General features: G+C 39.9%; 1 protein-coding gene across 1 annotated transcript in view; it reads right to left on the bottom strand.

Moving 5' to 3' along the window:
- Positions 1 to 1,677: 1,677 nt before the first annotated feature.
- LOC139713823 (ATP-dependent RNA helicase DDX24-like) overlaps positions 1,678 to 18,360 on the bottom strand; it is a 45,672-nt gene continuing 28,989 nt past the window's right edge. Inside the window, exons 7-17 of the mRNA XM_071625529.1 lie at positions 17,926 to 18,036; positions 14,676 to 14,794; positions 12,710 to 12,828; positions 8,791 to 8,909; positions 8,094 to 8,263; positions 6,093 to 6,204; positions 4,925 to 5,042; positions 4,117 to 4,291; positions 3,286 to 3,350; positions 2,645 to 2,743; positions 1,678 to 1,820 (exon numbers count right to left, since the gene is read on the bottom strand). Coding sequence (XP_071481630.1) covers positions 1,678 to 1,820; positions 2,645 to 2,743; positions 3,286 to 3,350; positions 4,117 to 4,291; positions 4,925 to 5,042; positions 6,093 to 6,204; positions 8,094 to 8,263; positions 8,791 to 8,909; positions 12,710 to 12,828; positions 14,676 to 14,794; positions 17,926 to 18,036 — 1,350 coding nt within the window. The remainder of the gene's footprint in view (positions 1,821 to 2,644; positions 2,744 to 3,285; positions 3,351 to 4,116; positions 4,292 to 4,924; positions 5,043 to 6,092; positions 6,205 to 8,093; positions 8,264 to 8,790; positions 8,910 to 12,709; positions 12,829 to 14,675; positions 14,795 to 17,925; positions 18,037 to 18,360) is intronic.

Raw genomic sequence — 18,360 nt, 5'->3', positions numbered from 1 at the left:
GCGAGAGTGCATGCATGTGGTACGAAGGACACTGAAAATGTACTGTATATGCTGATATTTTCGTGGCGGTTTTATTTTCATGAATTTTGCAAAATAGGCTCTCGCTTGCAAGAATCTCACTGCAAAAGCATCGACAAAAATGAAAACAAAAACTTGTTGTGCCTGCAATGTCCTAGGCTAGGACACCACATGTACATTGTAGCTTTGCAATATTTTAAGGGACTACTACCATATAGTCCTGATGCCATGCAATCGGGGTCCCCTTGCTCACCGTATCGGGGCAATTGCCCCCGGCTAAATACTGGTTAGTGGTAAGATTAGAGCAAAGATTAGGGTTAGTGTTAGGTTTAGGGTTGAGAGTATGGGTTAAGGTTAGGGTTAGGCTCGGGATTAGGATTAGGGTTAGGGCCAGAGGAAGGGTGCGGGGTAATTGCCCAGGGGGTAATTGCCCTAGACCCCTTGCTCACATCCTTGAACACATGTACAATACTACAATGTAGTATTTGTTATGAGAGTTGATCTCATTTCAAGTAACATTTTAGTTTAAAAAAAAAAATACTGTTTGAGAAGTCACACTTTTTTATGAATACTTTTCCTTTATTTTTCTGTTAACAATTATCATGATAATGAGAAGACCAGAAAGCACAAAATTAATCGATCAACTGCCATTCGAGAAATATTGGTGCAGGAAAATTTCGGCACGTACAGCACATTTTCATCATTACTATTACTTGCAGCCCTTTTGGGGAATGAATGTTTTATGACTGTGGATACACTGTATTCTTGTATCTTCCCATGTGTTTAACCCTACAAGGGCGCTATAATTCTGTAACGCAAGAAGGCCTCATCACTAGGCTTCTTGACTTTCTGTGTTCAAGTCTCGCGCAACTTTTGAGACCAAATTTGCAACGTCTGTGCCTATTTTTCGAAGCCACGCCCATTTTCGCAACAGCATGTCACCCCAAAACGGGCACAATTTTGTGATTTTGTGTACATTTCCTATGAAAAACAGTGCTCTGTCATGAAAGTCATAAAAACCTGATTATTTTTACAATTTGCCACTTTCGTTGATTAATTTTATGCTAATTATGGTAGAAAAGTGGTCAATGACAATTTCCAATAAAAAACAAAAGTCGAAAAACAATGAAATACATAAGAAATTCAAAAAACAATAAAATACAGAAGAATTAAAGTGACTTTTGGAAGTTTTTATTATGTACACTGTACAATTGTTGAATATGCTAAAACAGATGTACAAATCAAAAAGTAGACTCTCAATGCTTTTAATTAGGCTAAAATATATTGGGCTAAATTTGCATAATTAACCCGTTGAGGACGAGTCCCGAGTATACTCGGGCAGGTATCTATGGGAAATGCGTGTTGTAGCAAAATCAAACCGTCCTAAACGGGTTAATAAAAATTAGAAATTGATTGCTCAAAAAAATCTTATGACACAATCTATGCCAAATTTCATCACGATCATACCATTGATGGCCGAGATCTCAGGGGGCGGCGCAATCTGCCCCCCTCCGGTTTTAGCACAGCCAAAGAAGCCCGGCCTGATTAGGGTTAAACCTCTTCCTCCTCGGGTAAAATACCAGCGTACAGCTTATCAGTGGATCAATGTACAGCACAGTTTCGTTATTACTACTGCAGCCCTTTTGGGGAATGGATGTATCATGACTGTGGTGCTTTATTCTTGTATCTTCCCATCCGTTTGAACTTCTTCCTCTTCTTTTCCTTCTGTTTGCTGTCATCCTGTTTGTCTGTACTGATCCGTGCCTTCAGCTTGGAGGCCGCCTCATGAGCACCAATAGTGGCTGGAAAGATTAAAAACACCAGAGGCATTTTTTAATAGTAAATAGTCTTGTAAAATTGAGTACAGTTGACTCCTGTTATAACGAAGTCCTTGGGACCAGCAGTTTTCTTTCGTTACGTCGAAATGTTGTTAATACCGCGCAAATAAACGATAAAAAATATAGAGGAGATGGTGTTGGGGCCTGGATTATTTTTACTTTGTTGTATTGGAGCAGAATTTTGTTATATTCATGTTCGTTATAATGGGATTGCACTGTAAGATGTACAGCAAGAAGATACATAACAGTTTTGTGATGATGATTTTAACAAAAAAATTTTGAAGTAAAGTTTGAGGTCCCAAAATCACTACCACTACAGTCATTGGTGGAAATTTGCTGCAACTGACAGTAACACAGATGGAGCAGAAGTCTGCGACTGATGGATACAAACAGAAATACGCTCCAATACATGTAAAACAATGTGAAGATCACTAGCTGAAAAGCACTGGAATTCCACGAGTGTTTGCGAGTTTCAGTGCAGTTGGTTTGCAAGTAAATACTCGTCCAGTAAATGGTCCCATAAATCATGTACATGACCTGGAAAAATTGTTAAGTACAAGGTTTTTTTGGTTGATTCGTGTTCTAGAAGGGTATTGAAGTAAACTCAGCTTGGTTGCCACCTGGGCAACCTTGGGCAAGTTTTTTTATTAGCCTAATTAGCATAAGCGTGTAATAAGCATATGTACAATACATGTATATTGCTAATTTTGATACAGGAATCCTGGAAACACAGATAATATGATTTTATTCTTTTTTTTTTTTTTTAACTATTTATGATGCAAATGTACCTTGTGTGAATGGCGACAGGAGCTTGCCATTTGATGTCAGATACAGCTGGGAGGCACCAGAGGGGAAGATCTTCTTCTTCAGCAAACTGTTCAAGTGACCTGTATGTGTCAGAACCACAAAAACTGTTAAGAATCAAATTCAATGAGACAAGGACACATACATGTGTATACAGACAGACAGACAGAAACACACACACACACACACACACACACGTAAAGTGGAGATGTGCTATTAAAGATAATTTTATAAGGAGCTTACAATGCCCAAACCTGAATTCGAAAAAAGCCTGCCTTCTCAAACTTACATTGTACCATGACTCTATGCCCAAAAGCCACAAAAATATATGGTTTGTGACATAAACTAGGTACAGTATTTTTGCCATATCTTATAGTTTGTGGTAGTTTTATTTTTGTAATATTAAGCAAATAAACACACCAGAATAATAACAAGAAACCAAATAACTCTGCATCAAGCATTTTAAACATAACTGAAAATTTTTATTCTCTTCTGATACAAAGTCAACAAATAAAAGGTGACTAGATTTGGTCAATGCAGACACTCCATGAAACCTCAACCGAAGTGTGTACATGTACTATGTAAATCCAAGCTTTTGCTCCTGAAATGAGGAAGAATTCCTTGCCTTTCATCATGCGCATTTTCTTGTTGAACTGCTTCTGCTCTGAAGAGTCGCCCAGATCATGCAAGCTGTTACAAAGCAGTAGTATTAAGGAATACTTCCAGTCGACCAAGAGTGAGCAAACCAACAGATAAAATGTATGCTGCACAAGTCTGCAAAGTTTAATGTGAGAAATTGTAGCAAAGCAACAGCAATATACCCAATGAAACCCAACACCCTAGAGCTTTTACTTTACACTACTCTACACAAAGATGCTACTACGTGGTTATACAGCAAAGTCATGGTGCCTATATTTTTGTGTCATTACTTCACAAACATGAACTTGGTCAGTAAGATATCAACTCCTGATACCAAAGTGATTGCCAAGACCCCTTTCAAATATGAAAACTGCAAAAATGACGGTTATAAAAATCATTCTGATTTATTAAAATTAAGGATCAATACAGAACACCTGTGTCCTGCAACTAGACCTGAGGGTTATCTTTAAGATGTACTGCACCACCAGACTGTGTGTGGTTTGGAATAAAACCCTCACTGAAATTGACCTCACACAGGTAAAAAAACTGGCTAAATCAAAGGAAAATTTTACCACAGATGGGTAAAATCATGAAAATTCATATAAATCAAAGGATTTCTCCACTCTTTTTTTTTTTTAAGGCAAGGTTGACAGTATGTATAATTAAATGCACCCTGGTGTGCTGTACCAATGTAGTTTTTTTCCCCCCTACACATCAAGAGTGCCCATTTGACATCAGATGTAATCCCACATTATAAATGGCTATCCTTATCCCATCACTGGTGTGAATGGGGCAAGCTCGACATATCCAAGGATACTTCATGTCCGCATCTACATCCACATCCAGCTCCTTGGCCGCCCTCACAAACCAGTCGTTCTGGTGCTTCTTCTTACTGATCAGGTGCTCCAGCTTGTCGATGTCCCTGGCAAGGTCCACCCTCTCCCGAACGGCTTGGTAGTACCTGTGCTCCACGGGGAATGATGGGATCTCCTCTGTATGTGTGCGAGTGTGGATGTGAATGTTCCACAGAGATTGATACAAAAACATAGTACCACGAGACCATTCAATTTGGCATACTTGTGATGATTGCTTGGAACTTTGAAGAGCAAACTGGCACAAAGAATTAATTCAAATTACTTGCCATGTCATACACGTACATGAGTGCGTACAATAAGGTTTGATGTTTGGGCACTTCCCTGCGCCTTCCCCCTCTTCATCTCATCTCTCCAGAGTGCTTTATATGGACGATAATAACTTGCAAAGTTGATTATAAATACTAATAGGCAAATGATTTAGCAGAGATTTATAGTTATCATTATAGACTTGAGGGTTTCACTGTATGTCAGCAAGACATAATACACAACCTACTAATTGAGCTTCACCCCCTCCCCCCCCCCACCTCTGTGTCACTTTATTTCATACTAATTTATTCAAGTCATTTGTATATCACTTGAAAAAAAAAAGATATTAGTATATGGCTAGAAAGTAACATATGAGTAGATACTCCATGTATTTTAAGGCATGTTTAAACCTTACCCAAATGTTACAAAATTTTTGAAGGAATTCCTCAAAACTCCAACATGCACTGTACAGCTTACCTGATTGATACAAATACTGGTACTAACCTCTGTTTAGAGTCTTGCAGAGCCGTCGGTAGAAGTTGAGCTCGCTGGAAGACACGAATGTCACACTCAGTCCTACCTTGGCCTGTCTCGCTGTCCGCCCGCTGCGGTGAATGTAGGACTGTACCCAACACACAGCAAAAGTTATATTAAGTTGTAAACCTTATTATTCCATTAAAAGATAAATGAGAAAGTGGAGTTCCTTTCCCTCCATGGTGATGAACATAATTATATCCAAACTAACAAGACAGAAGTTTTAAGTATGAATTCTTCTTGTAACTTGAGAAGGGGAGGGGGAGAGTGTCAAGCTGCTCTGTCAACATTTGTAGTGCCTGAGAGTAAAAGATGATTAATAAAATACAGATTTACTAGTTTGGGAAGGAAACCAACAATGATTTTCAAGATTTTTTTTTTTTCACAAAGTATCCTGGAACACTCATCTACAATGTACAGTACTTCCAATATGTCATACAGTTTTGACATGGTTGTAGTTCATTTTCAGAGTGAACTGCTTCTCATAAATGACAACAAGCCAAAATGTCATCTGCCACGAAACAAACCCAATGCACAATTGTTTCCACTGTAGTGGGAAATCGTCAACTTTGCTTAGTGTAAAAGAATTATTACTTACACAATTTTTACTTCTCATTTCGTTGTGTGGTTTATAATCACAAAATCAACGAATCACGAGAACATCTGACACAAGACCTGACTTGTGAAATATCATGCTCGCAATAGAAATGGCACGTACAGTATCACCTCATTATGGCATAACCAATTGTCAAACAGCAATAATCGATATCAGCTTGTCGAAACCAGACAGCCTTGCAAAAGAAGGCAATGACTTTGAAACATATCTTACCCAACCCCCTAGAAAAATGAAAGTAAAAGCAAAAAAAACAAAAGAAAATCCGACAACATCGACCATCATTAACCCGACGAGAACGAGCCCCACTTGGGCAGGGGTCTGTGGGAAATACGTGTTGTAGCAAAATCAGCCCGTCCTCATCGGGACAACACTATCACCCCTACCACCACATCCACCATATCCACCACCACCACCACCACATCTACCACATCCACCACCCCCACCACCACCACCACCATCACTACCACAATGACCACCTGCCCTCCACACCACCAGTCAGATGTCTCCCAAACAAACCCATACCTCTGAGGTCCTTGGTACTTGGTAATGAATCACATGCTCAATGTCCGGAATATCCAGGCCTCTGGCAGCAACATCGGTGGCCAGGAGTAGCCCCCGAGGATTGGCCGTGAATCTGCAGAGAGACATAGAGGTACATCCAGACTCATCATAATTTGACAAAGCAGAACCTCAGCCTTGTTTCATAGAGTGAGTCACACAGTAATGCAATCTCAGGTCTGCAATAATCTTGCAAGCTACAATTACTTTTAGTTAACAAAGTAACAACTTGCAGCTGATTGGATGTTGATACTCAGTCGGCCCCATGACAACCACAATAATTTTAACTTGCAGATACTGCACTGCTATAATGAAAGTGTGCCCCACACAGGATGAGGCATCACAAAAAAATAGCAAGAGTTTAAGCCAAAATTGCTTGACCTGTATGTCTAGACAACAGGTTGGTTTGATCGATCATTAGGGGGCAGCATTTAGTGGTCAAGGCATGTCATTGGTTTTTACCACTCCAGACAGGAGTACAGTTTAGGGTCTACTCATAGTCATATCATAATCATAACATTTCTGTTTCATGATCTTCAAAAGCATGACTGATTTTTAACTATGGTATACCTTCTTTATTTTCAGGACTTTTTGTTATCTCAGAGTTTCGCATACATTGGTGTTTAAAAAAAATCAACGCCATTGTGGCGCCACATACTTTGTATACTAGGAGACATGGGGACACCGTCTTCATGGACGATAACACCCTTTCAGTCATCAGGTGGCAAGTTCTTCATCATAGCTTCATATAAAAATGCAGTTATCGCATATCTATTATACCTCTCATAAACTCAATTATGCAGATCATATCGGCATTACGTGGTTGTAAAGACAAAGCAGGAACAGAGAAATCTGCGCAATTTCTATTCTACTATTATCCACATAGAGTGGAAATATCAGCATCATGACCTGATGTTGTAGTTTGTGAACACAATTCAAAACACTGTGGATTATATCTATTAGGTGCAGTCAATAGGCCATAATGCATCATCTGAGGAGCGTGTGAAGTTATCTGCCTTTCCAAGGCTTTTTCATTTTACAGATGCTCGTATGAATAAAGAACTATGCATTATTTTCAGATTTTGTGAATAAAACTGTTATTGAAATGTCTGCATTACTACATGTAGGTATCACATTTAACACTGGGAGGTGTTTGTGAAAGAAGTATAATACTGTATTAGCTGGTATTGTTTTACCTTTATCTTTGGGATCAACTTCATAAATTCAAAAGTGTCAGGTTTTCCTTGCACTGAGATGTATGCTACGCCAAAAAGCATGTTTGTGTACAGTGTATTAGAATGGCGCTTACAGGCAGGTGCAATGGAGTGGATGCATGCCATATCTATCTTTATGCCAAGTGCAAACAAGAAAATGATGATGATTATTGTGCGCTTCATAGATGCAAAATAATATTATCAATATATCATCTACATCACTTTAAAGTTGGACGATCGTCATCCCTAATGGTATGTTATTGCATAACTCCTCCAAACGAACGAAATTTGTGCATGCAATTGCGCAATGCCAGATTGCAGTGCTATCCATAAATGTGTGGGACTGTGTGTGTGTGTGTGTGTGTACGCATCACACGCAAACATTGTGACCGCGAGCTGCGGTGATTGGAGGAGAGAGGCCAGAAGACGCTTGGCTCTTTTGGCCTCTCTTCATGCGCATGCACACTGTGAGTGTGCGTCCATTCGATCCCTTCGGAAGCTCGCGTGGCTCGGACAGCCATTTTGGGTCAGGTGATTTTTAGACCAGTGTGTGTTTGCTGACCCATTGAGCCAGCGCTATTCTCATTCAGTGTCACTACATTTGGTACAGAATGGGTGGAGGCAGCGTGTTGCGTTCGTCTCTGTGCCGCACAAACCACTTGCCACGATTGTAAGGAGATAGAAATAGTCTCTCTACATATAAATTTGACAGAGAGGGAAAGCAAACAGAGACTGGTAGGCTGATCCTCACCTCTCCAGATTCTTGAGCCTCTGTTTCTGGTGCATGGAAGAGTGCAGCGGGAGTGGACGGCACTGGAGCAGAGACAGGATCGACGCCAGTCTCCGGATGCAGTCGATGCTGTTGGTGAATACCAGGGTACGGCCGGGGTACTGGCGCAGGAAGTAGAACAGGTAGACGTCCTGCAGAAACACAGAGGTGTGAGATAAGAGAGTGGATGTTGATTAGAGGGGGTGGAGGGGGGGGGGGGGAGGGGAGGAGGGGGAGGGAGATTTGTAAAGATATTGGTGCCATTGACTCCTCACTGTTTTATCACATGTTACAGCTGAGTTACATCTTTTGGTTTATTGTAATTGTAGAGCAGGGACTTAATCGGTTCAAGTGGTAAAAATGTCATGTAAATTCCTCAGTCTGTAACTGTTTGTTAAACAGACCATTAGCCTATCTACAACAACAACAACAACAAAATTATAACAAAAAGAGAAGTACAAATCTAGTATCAGACGAACTGAGCTCATTAAAATTCATATCTCCCACACTTTCAAATCTGTAGAGGGAAACCTGGTAGCCCTTTAATAAACTTCTTATGAAATAAAAAAAAATAGTGGCAAAATAATGAAAAAAAAAAACCCCACTATCATGTATCAGGAAATGCACCTGGATATTGCTGTATAAACACTACCCTGAGAACAAGTTTGGTGCTGATTACCTTTTCCTCCACTTCACATACTATCTTGCTCTCCAAGAGGGTGGAGGCCGTACCCTCCTTCTTGGTCAGGTCAACAACGAGGGCGTTCTCTTTGATCCCAACCTTAGCCATTACGGACTCTGGCATCGCAGGAATCAAAGTAAAAAAGAAAATGTAAATTATCAGGACGGAATTCCTTCATTACACAGTTTCAAGTGATAATAACTCACATCACACAGTTCAAATAATTCAAAGGGATGGTACAGTGAAACCCCGTTATAACGAGGTCCGTGGGACCGGCGATATTACCTCGTTATAACCGGTACCTCGTTATAACCGTACGCATCAAAAACAAAGAAAAACATTAGGACGACGTTACAATATACCCATTAATGAAAGTTAAGAACATCCTTTGCGTTTTATTACACAATTATCGCTCATTATTATCGAGAGAATGATATATCTATATTATTCTTATATCTATAATAATCAGATTGTATAAAATGCGTTTGTTAAATTTTTCTAAACGCCAGCGCAAATAAAGTAACATAAATGCGTTGTTTACCGTAACTTGCGAGATATTTTTACGCTGTTAGTGTCAAGCGGGAATGCGATAATTTCATGAATCATTTCAGCTGTAATCTTATACAATGCATGATCGTTGCGCCCGAAAGGATTGAAATGCGTTGTTGTTTTTTCTTCCGAAAATCTCTTCGCGTTTTGTACATCCGTTCTTGAAAAATATGCGACAGGATTGAAGTTAGAAGGTTGTGATCCTTTTTACGCAGATCTGTTCCTCATAGACCATTCTGAAAGAAAGAAAATCTGCATTGTGAAATGCGTTGTTAAAATTGTGATAATGAACAAACCCAGATTTATTCAGATTGTTAAATGCGTTTGTTTCTTTTTTTGAACACCGATTAAGTAGCTTAACATGCGTTATTTAACTATTTTTTACGCTACTGTCAACCGGCGAGATCGCGATGATTTCAGAATAACATACATGCGTCGTTTACCGTAACTTGCGGGGTATTTTTACGCTGTTGGAGTATTTTTACGCTGTTCGTGCCCAGCGGGAATGCGATGATTTCATGAATCATTTCGGCTGTAATCTTATACAATGTATGTTGGTTGCCCCCGAAGGGATTGAAGATGTGTTGTTCATTTTCTTCTTCGCGTTTTGTACGTCCGTTCTTGAAAAATATGCGACAGGATTGAAGTTAGAAGGTCAAGTTGTGATCCTTTTTACGCAAATCTGTTCCTCGTAGACCATTCTTAAAGAAAGAAAAATCTTCATTGTGAAATGCGTTGTTAAAATTGTGATAATGAACAAACCCAGATCTATTCAAATTTTTAAATGCGTTAGTTTCTTCTTCTGAACACCGATTAAAGTAGCTTAACATGCGTTATTCAATTATTTTTACGCTACTGTCATATCCGGCGAGATCGCGATGATTTCAGAGGAACATATACGTGCGTCGTTTACCGTAACTTGCGAGGTTATTTTACGCTGTTGGTGCCCAGCGGGAATGCGATGATTTCATGAATCATTTCGGCTGTAATCTCATACGATGTATTATCGTTGCTCCCGAAGGGATTAAAGATGCGTTCTTTATCTTCTTCCGAAAATCCCTTCGCGTGTCATTTTTACGCTGCTGTCACCCGGCGAGATCGTGAAGTCATTAATTATTTCTGCTATAATCATACACTCATATTTGCTAACCAGCACCAGCGAAAGAACTGGAAGTCGGGACTACAAATGGAAAGGATGATAAATGTTGAGTTGCACACGCATTCCAATTTCCATATTTGCCACGAGTGTCACTACATGAAAAGTTTTTGAGTGCGTTATCTTTTTTCCCTTGTTGCGCTGCGGTCTGACCTATTACATTACGCACGCATGTGATCCCGCGAAAAAGAAAATCGAATGATTATGTTTAATAATTTAGTAGGAACATCTGATGGTATTAATGTGTCTTATTGCGTGGTTTAGAAGAAAACATGGAAGGAACTGTTCTCTGCAAAACGGGAAAAAGACATGGATAGCGTGAATTCGATTTTCAATGTTTCGTTTGTCGCGTGTTTGAAAAGCGGCAAGTCAAAAAATGGTACCTCGTTATATCCGATCAAAATTCTTATGTTTGTCTTTATCATGATGCGCCGAAAATGTCCTCGTTATAACCGGAATCTTGTTATAACCGAACTCGTTATAACCGATTCGTTTTGCCATAGGTTTACACGCAAAGGAAAACGGGACCGACGCGATCACCTCGTTATAAGCGGTTCCTCGTTATAACCGAACTCGTTATAACGGGGTTTCACTATATAGTATTGGTGGAGATGAGGACTGGGCTTTTAACTTTTTGCAAAATACCAAGAAACCACCCAATTATGAAATAGTACAGAACATACCATTCTAAGAGAAATTCAGTTTATTCAATGAAATTCAAAACCAATTTTCATCAAATCGTCGTGCGCATGGCAGATTGTCGTTACAGTGTGGGAGTGCTCATGGCAGATTGTCGTTAGGGTGTGGGAGTGCGCATAGGGTTAATAACATTCTGCCATGTGCACAGAAGTGCGCTAACAACAATCTGCCATGCGCACGGAAGTGCGCTAACAACAATCTGCCATGCGCATGATGAAACAAACATTGAATTCCTCTTAGAATGACATGTTCTTTCATTATCTCATAAGAAGTTTTTCATTATCTCACCAAAAAAAAAAAATGTTAGAAAAGAGAAATTGGGTCAAAACCAAAACTATACTATCCCTTACAGGAGAGAATAATTCTGTCATCAGGATTTGAAGCAAGATTGGTATCATCCATTTCTTTATCATCAAGTGTCACAGATTGCTCAGCTGAGCATCAATGAGTGAATTGTCTTGTCACTTCGATTTGTACAATTCAGATTTGAGTTACTCATTCCTTAGCTGGGAGTGTTGCTCACATAAACCAATCCCAAACTTTATGTAACTGACAAATTTCAATGTTCTGACCTCGGCTCTGACTCGCTCTTTTGATAATGAAAACAACTATACAGACACTGTATCAAAAATTATGTCAATGTGTTGCCCTTGCCCAGTCTTCAAGTCAATAATTTCTTGACTCTTCTCTCTTGATTTTAGTAATACAAAAAACATAAAAGAGAAATTTACTTGATCTAACTTGGAAAGATTTTACATTCTTTTGTTAGGGCAGGGAGAGATATGTTCATACTTTAAGGAGGCGCAGTTAGGGCGGTGCAGTGGCTCAGTTGGTAAAATAGGCCTATCTGCTTTTCAATCGAATGGCTCGAGTGAGTGAGCAATGTTGTGTGTTATCATGCCATTCCCTCTACGGTAGTAGAGGCAAAACACTCTGACAAACACTCAAAACACACCTTCGGACATGACATGAAATGGAGGCCCCATAAGAAGGTACCGCTTCGTTTATTTGTCACAGAGAGCAAAACCCAATGAAGTGTATACATAACTGGACGCTCACAGAAGACCAGCTTGTGCACCTGAATATGGGCTATCCATTATGGGAAATGAAACAGACACACAAATAAGCAAATAAACAAACATACAGACAAACAAACAAACAAACAAGCCTCATGCGGGGGGGGGGGGGGGGGGAACTTGGCTTCTCTGTCTAATGTCATGCACCAAGGGAGCCATGATCAAGGGTGACATGACATTTAATCCTGCGACAATTGCTCTGGTCTTATTTCCTCAAAGATTTAGGGTTAGGGTACTGAGGTTGTGACAGGATTTTAGGTTTAGTTTGATGTGCAGATTAGGATCAGGGATTATGTTTGTGGGTAGAATTAATGTCTGGCTTAGTGTGAAGATATTTCATGGGAGCAATTGTCGCAGGAGCAACTGTCATGGAACCCCCAGAAGTACAGCACTGTGGGATCTTTGACCTCTGGAAAGGTCAAAGTTCAATACCCACCCAGCTTCTCCTTTTTGTCCGTCTTGTACGGGGTCTTGATGGAGCGCCGGAGGGGGCCGAGGTGAATGAGACTCAGCGTGGCGGAGAAGACGAAGCTCTGTCTCCGCGTCTGCTCAGAACTAAAGAAGCATTTATTATATGGAAATTGGTTAGTTTGGAAATGTGCATCTCTGGGAGAGAACAATTCAAGATTAACTTAAACTGCTTGTGCAAAAGGCGTCCAAGGGCAAATCTTGCTGCGAGAAATTATCACTTTGTTATCATTTAATTGGCACCTATGAACTTCACTGCATAACTTATACATGTATTTGCAGGAAAATTGTGGTAAAAAGTTTGATAGTAAATTGAGCTGAGCTCCATTTTTAAACATTTTATTATATGAACGTCCATCGCCAGATAGAGCAAAATAGAACATTTAAAGTGATACCTCATTTGCAACAAAGCAAGCAATATTGTTGAAGTAACCTGTTTTGACTTGCAGCCTTCATCGCAAATGTCTAAATGTAGCAAGAATGGAGTCAACTTGTTTTGTCATCAAAATCTTCACACCGAACTGATTAAATTCATTTACGACCTAAAACTGCACACACTACAAAAGAATTTTAAAAAACATTTGCCAATTTGAAAGAGAAACTGGAAATTCAATCTTCCAAAATATGTTTCCAATTCAAGAATCAATTGAAGGTCTAGCAATCTTGGGGCATTAGAAAATTATGAAGCTCAAATGAACAATTACATATCTATGAACAACAAGAGACCCAAATTTAGAAAAGAAAAATAAAGAATTCTACAGAAAGAAACTGTAACAATGAATAGCCAAAATGATGACTATAATAACAAGAGACCCGCGGGTCACGCGCTCACCTGAGTATCACAATTTCACCTTCCACGCATTCTTGCACACTCTTACCTGAGAACATTGGAAACTTAGGTCTGCATATGGATCCCCCCTCAACTCCGGGGGGGGGGGGGGGGGGGGGGGGGGGGGTGGAGGGGCAGGCAGCCCTGTGAAGGAATTGAGATTCTATCTCCATAGGGATGCTACCTGCTAAGTTTGGTCAAAATTCATCATGAGGTTTTCAAGAAGAAGATGAACATGTACAATTCAGGCTTCATTACAACTGTAGGACTTTTCCCCATCCCTCTCCTGGGTCCCAAGGGGGGGGGGGGGGGGGGGGGCACCCCTGATTCCACCAAACCCATGAACAAACTTGAAACTACAGTCATCAATGTACTAACTCATAGTATCATCTATAAGCCCTATCACTTCTGGTTCTACAGAAGATTTTTAAAGGTTCCTTAATTTTAGGGGGTTTGGGCCCCTGGGGACCCCCAGGTGGGCCATGGTGCCCATTTGAACAAATTGAGATACTATCCCCCTAGGGATGCTACCTACCAAGTTTGGTGAAAATCAGACATGGCGATCTCAAAGTGAAGATGAAAATGTACAATTTAGGCCCCATTAGGACCCCTCCCCACCCCCTCCCCTGGGTCCCAAGGGGGGCACCCCTGATTCCCCCATGAACAAACTTGAAACTACAGTCATCAATGTACTTACTCATCATAGTATCAATTAAGCCCTATCACTTCTGGTTCTAGAGAAGAAGATTTTTAAAGATTCCTTAATTTTAGTGTGTTTGGGCCCCCCTGGGGCCCCCCAGGTGGGCCATGGTGCCCTTTTGAACAAATTGAGATCCTATCCCCCTAGGAATGCTACCTGCCAAGTTTGGTGAAAATCGGTCATGGGGTTCTCAAGAAGAAGATGAAATTGTAAAAAGTTTACGCACGACGGACGACGGACGACGGGTGACGCACGACGGACGCTGGACGAAGAGCGATCGCAAAAGCTCACTTGAGCCTTCGGCTCAGGTGAGCTAAAAACACAGTACCAAAACAGAGAAATGTGGTTTCTATGGACTTTATAGAGGGCTATGTTGTGGTACAGAACGCTAATAGAAGCCTTCACCTGTTTAAGAGGTCCAGTATCTCTGATAGTTCTGCGTAGTGACCCTTCTCGACCATTCTGTCAGCCTCGTCGATGACCAGGCAACGGATGTCCGGCAGAGTGGACAAGTGTGGTTCACCCTGAGTAGATATGGGAGATGATAACATTGTTTAAGAGCTAAAGGGACGGTACAGTACTGGTTGAGGTAGGGATTCATGTTTTGAACGTTCCTAAGTGAGATAATGAAAAACGTCTTGTGAAATATGAAAAAGCATGTAATAATAAAAGACTACAGGCCACGCCTTTTATTAGGATCTCTTTGTTTCACTTTGTTTTTGGATATCTCAGCCATTTCAAAACCGATTTTCATCAAATAAACTTTTGATACCCCTTAAAATTGTATTCTCTTTGACATCTCATAGAGAGGTTTCTGAATATCTCTCAAAATGTTAAAAGCTAAATCCTCACCTCGACCAGAACTGTACACACCCTTTAACAGGGTTTACAGGGTGGGGGGAGGGCTCTGTTAAAAAAAAAAAAAAAAAAAAAAATCTGGTAGCAAATCATGTTGCTTCTAAGACATAACCTATATATCACTGCAAGCAAACTAAGATTAGTGAGAATGGATCGATATGAAAACTAAATGAATGGGAAAACTAAAAACAAAACATCACGCAAAACAACAAAGAAGAGTCAATAGAATTTGTCTACAATTCTGTAACCCCTGCCCCATCTGCAAGCGACTCCTACTCCCTCCCCATAAGATAAATAGAATAAATAGATACATATGTGAATATCATAAACAAATGAATCAGTAAATGTATACATACAAATAAATTAGAAATGAATACACAAATGAATAGATAAACATATAAATCAATAGATGAATAAATAAATGAAAATATAAATATTATATGCTTAAAATCAATAAATTAGGGATTGCGGCATCTAAGAATGGATGCTTACTCTGAAAAAAAAAAGAATCACAACTTCTTTGCAAATTGGTTCAATCTCTTTAAAGTTACCATGATATATGGACACATTCTGTTGACTAAATTGTCACTTTTTATGTTGTTGTCTCTCTTGAATGCATCTTTCTCATATAGTCATCGATACATCTCAAAAGTAAGACTGTAATATAAGAACTTGTATTAACAACTTTATCATGTTTTGACAAAAAAAAATGTAATTTGTGAAATGATGAATAGGAGTGCATAAACATCTTTTATTTGAATGCTGCTCTTGACTAAAGAAAAAGGGAAAAACAGAGCAAAAAATGAAGGTCACTTCAAAATGAATTGTGCTAAAAAAGGCTCAAACCAGAAAATGCATTTCTAGACAATAAAGGAAAGACAAATCCTGTGTGCAATGCCTCTTGTTACTGTATCTGATACACATATTATGTGGCAACAGGATATAAACACAGGTCCTGTTTCATTGAGCAAGAGCTATGATTGATCTTGCCATCAGTTACATGTATAACTCTGTCCTATTTAAGTTTTGATCAACCAAAAGTGTTCATATTGGAAGAGATTAATGACTGATTGTTATTAAGTTATGGTTGATTCATGATTGATTGTTATTAAGTTATGATTGATTCATGGGCTTATGATTTGCACAAATTGATAATACATTCCTGGGTCTTAACCCTTATCTTTAAGTGATCGTGAATTCTGTAATCTCATTGGTCAATCAACCACTTAATATATCCCGTATTACGTGGATATGACGTCATGATACTGTATTACACAGCCAGCTGCGCGTGTACCAAAGACGCTTATAGGAAAGTGCGCGCTAATCCTGTACAAAACAAATGGACAGCGCGCGGTCCTCAAGCGTATTGCGCACATAACCTGAGACCACTAGACGCTTGATAAACAACCTGGCTACTGCACTGCAGTAGCTTATGGCGTGTACGTGTACGTATTTGTATGCGCGCATCGCATGCAGTAATCAGCTCGCGAGACTATAGACGTAGGCCTAAAGTCAACATGGTCATGGCTGACAGCCGGCGATTTCAACATCATTCACGAGGGGAAATCAGCGAGAAGAAGGTTAGCACTTACACTAAAAGATAAAATTGTTACCCCCTGCTTGTTCTTACGAAATACGGGAAATATCTACGGTCTGGTGCCATATTCCATTCGGCCTTCGGCCTCATGGAATATGGCACCAGACCGTAGATATTTGCCCGTATTTCGTGAACAAGCAGGGGATAACTAATAATATCAGGCCAACGCACTTGTGTAAACAAACACTGCAGTGGCCCAGCACTTTTTGCGCACACACGCCAACAGGCAAACAACTCTCCAAACAATTGCTCTTCATTAGCAAGCAATGAACAAAACATAGTCAAGTTATATGTCATTTGAAAGAAGATAAAATTCCCTGTAAAGTGGTATATGACATGTTGCCATTTGATACACAGTGCAGTCATAGTACTCAGCAGAAGTGAAGTACAGTCATCCAAAAATTACGAAATCAATTTGTTTGTTTGCTTTCATTCATGGATTAAAAATAGGAAATGTCGTCATTTTACACATCAGTACCGAAAATGAAATGATCAGAGTGTCAGCTTTCTGGACATATAAATATCATGGCCATTGATACAATAATCGCAGATTACTTTATATTTATGACGATGAAGCCATTGCGAGTGCACGGGAAATCGATAGTATAATGTGTGCACCCTATAGTTTGTTGAAGCGACACTTGTAACGATAGATACACTTCTACAGCTTGTTAGTTTCGACTGAATCATACAATTGTTGTACATAAATGTGGATGTACATGTGGGACTATTATCACAGTCGAATCATCGCCCGACAAGTGTCCAAACCTCCTCAAAAACTGCGGCAGAAAATCCAAAATCAAGCATTCCGTACAGCTGTAGAGAGCACCCACTGATGCTTCGTGGTTATTTGCGTTATTCCATGTAAACACACATTTTTCTCGATGATTCTTATGATATTGTTGGGGCTCGACTGACAAATCTTTCTTGAATTATCACAGACAGCGTAGCAAAGCATTCTGGGGTATGTTGTCAAAGGTTAGAAGGTGAAAGAACTTTGGAATGACGTCGTTTATATGTCATTTCTTTTACTACGGGATATTCCGTATATGGCCCCTGTGGCGTTTGGACGAACTATGGAATATCCCGTAGATGGCCCGCTATGGGTTAAGATGTGATAAAAAAAGGGCCAGGATGTGTTTCTATGTGTGGAACAGAAGAAGATGTTGTATATAGATTATGAATCCTACAGCGTCTCACCATTTTGTACAGCTCCCAAAGTCTGCCAGGCGTAGCAACAATGATGTCTGGTCTTTTCCTCAGCACCCTCTTTTGCTTCTCGGCCGACATCCCGCCGACGACCACGGCAACCTGGTTTTGCAGAAGCGTAGTCATGAGAACACAAATAGCAATCATTGCATCGATGATGTTGCCTCTGTGAGCGCTTTACTGCATTCACACAGTTAGTTTGAATTAATGATCGAAATGCGGGCCAACCCCTAAATTCTTTGCACTGTACACCTCAAGTTTCCATTCTAAATCCATTCATATTCTACCTCAACTAGGTGCTTTAGAGAAATAATTAAGCTCTGTCAACAAGATGATACTACATGTGAGCTATTCAATATGCTTGATGCCAGCTTCATGTATGGATGAATACATGGAAAGTGCAATGTTAAATCTGTGATATAGGTC

This window comes from Diadema antillarum, unplaced genomic scaffold (genome assembly GCF_040938485.1).
Source record: "Diadema antillarum isolate AM-2024a unplaced genomic scaffold, OU_Dant_1.0 seq00002072_RagTag, whole genome shotgun sequence".
NCBI classification, from domain to species: domain Eukaryota; kingdom Metazoa; phylum Echinodermata; class Echinoidea; order Diadematoida; family Diadematidae; genus Diadema; species Diadema antillarum.
The sequence above is the reverse complement of the archived record's forward strand: the minus strand, read 5'-3'. Positions and strand labels throughout refer to the sequence as shown.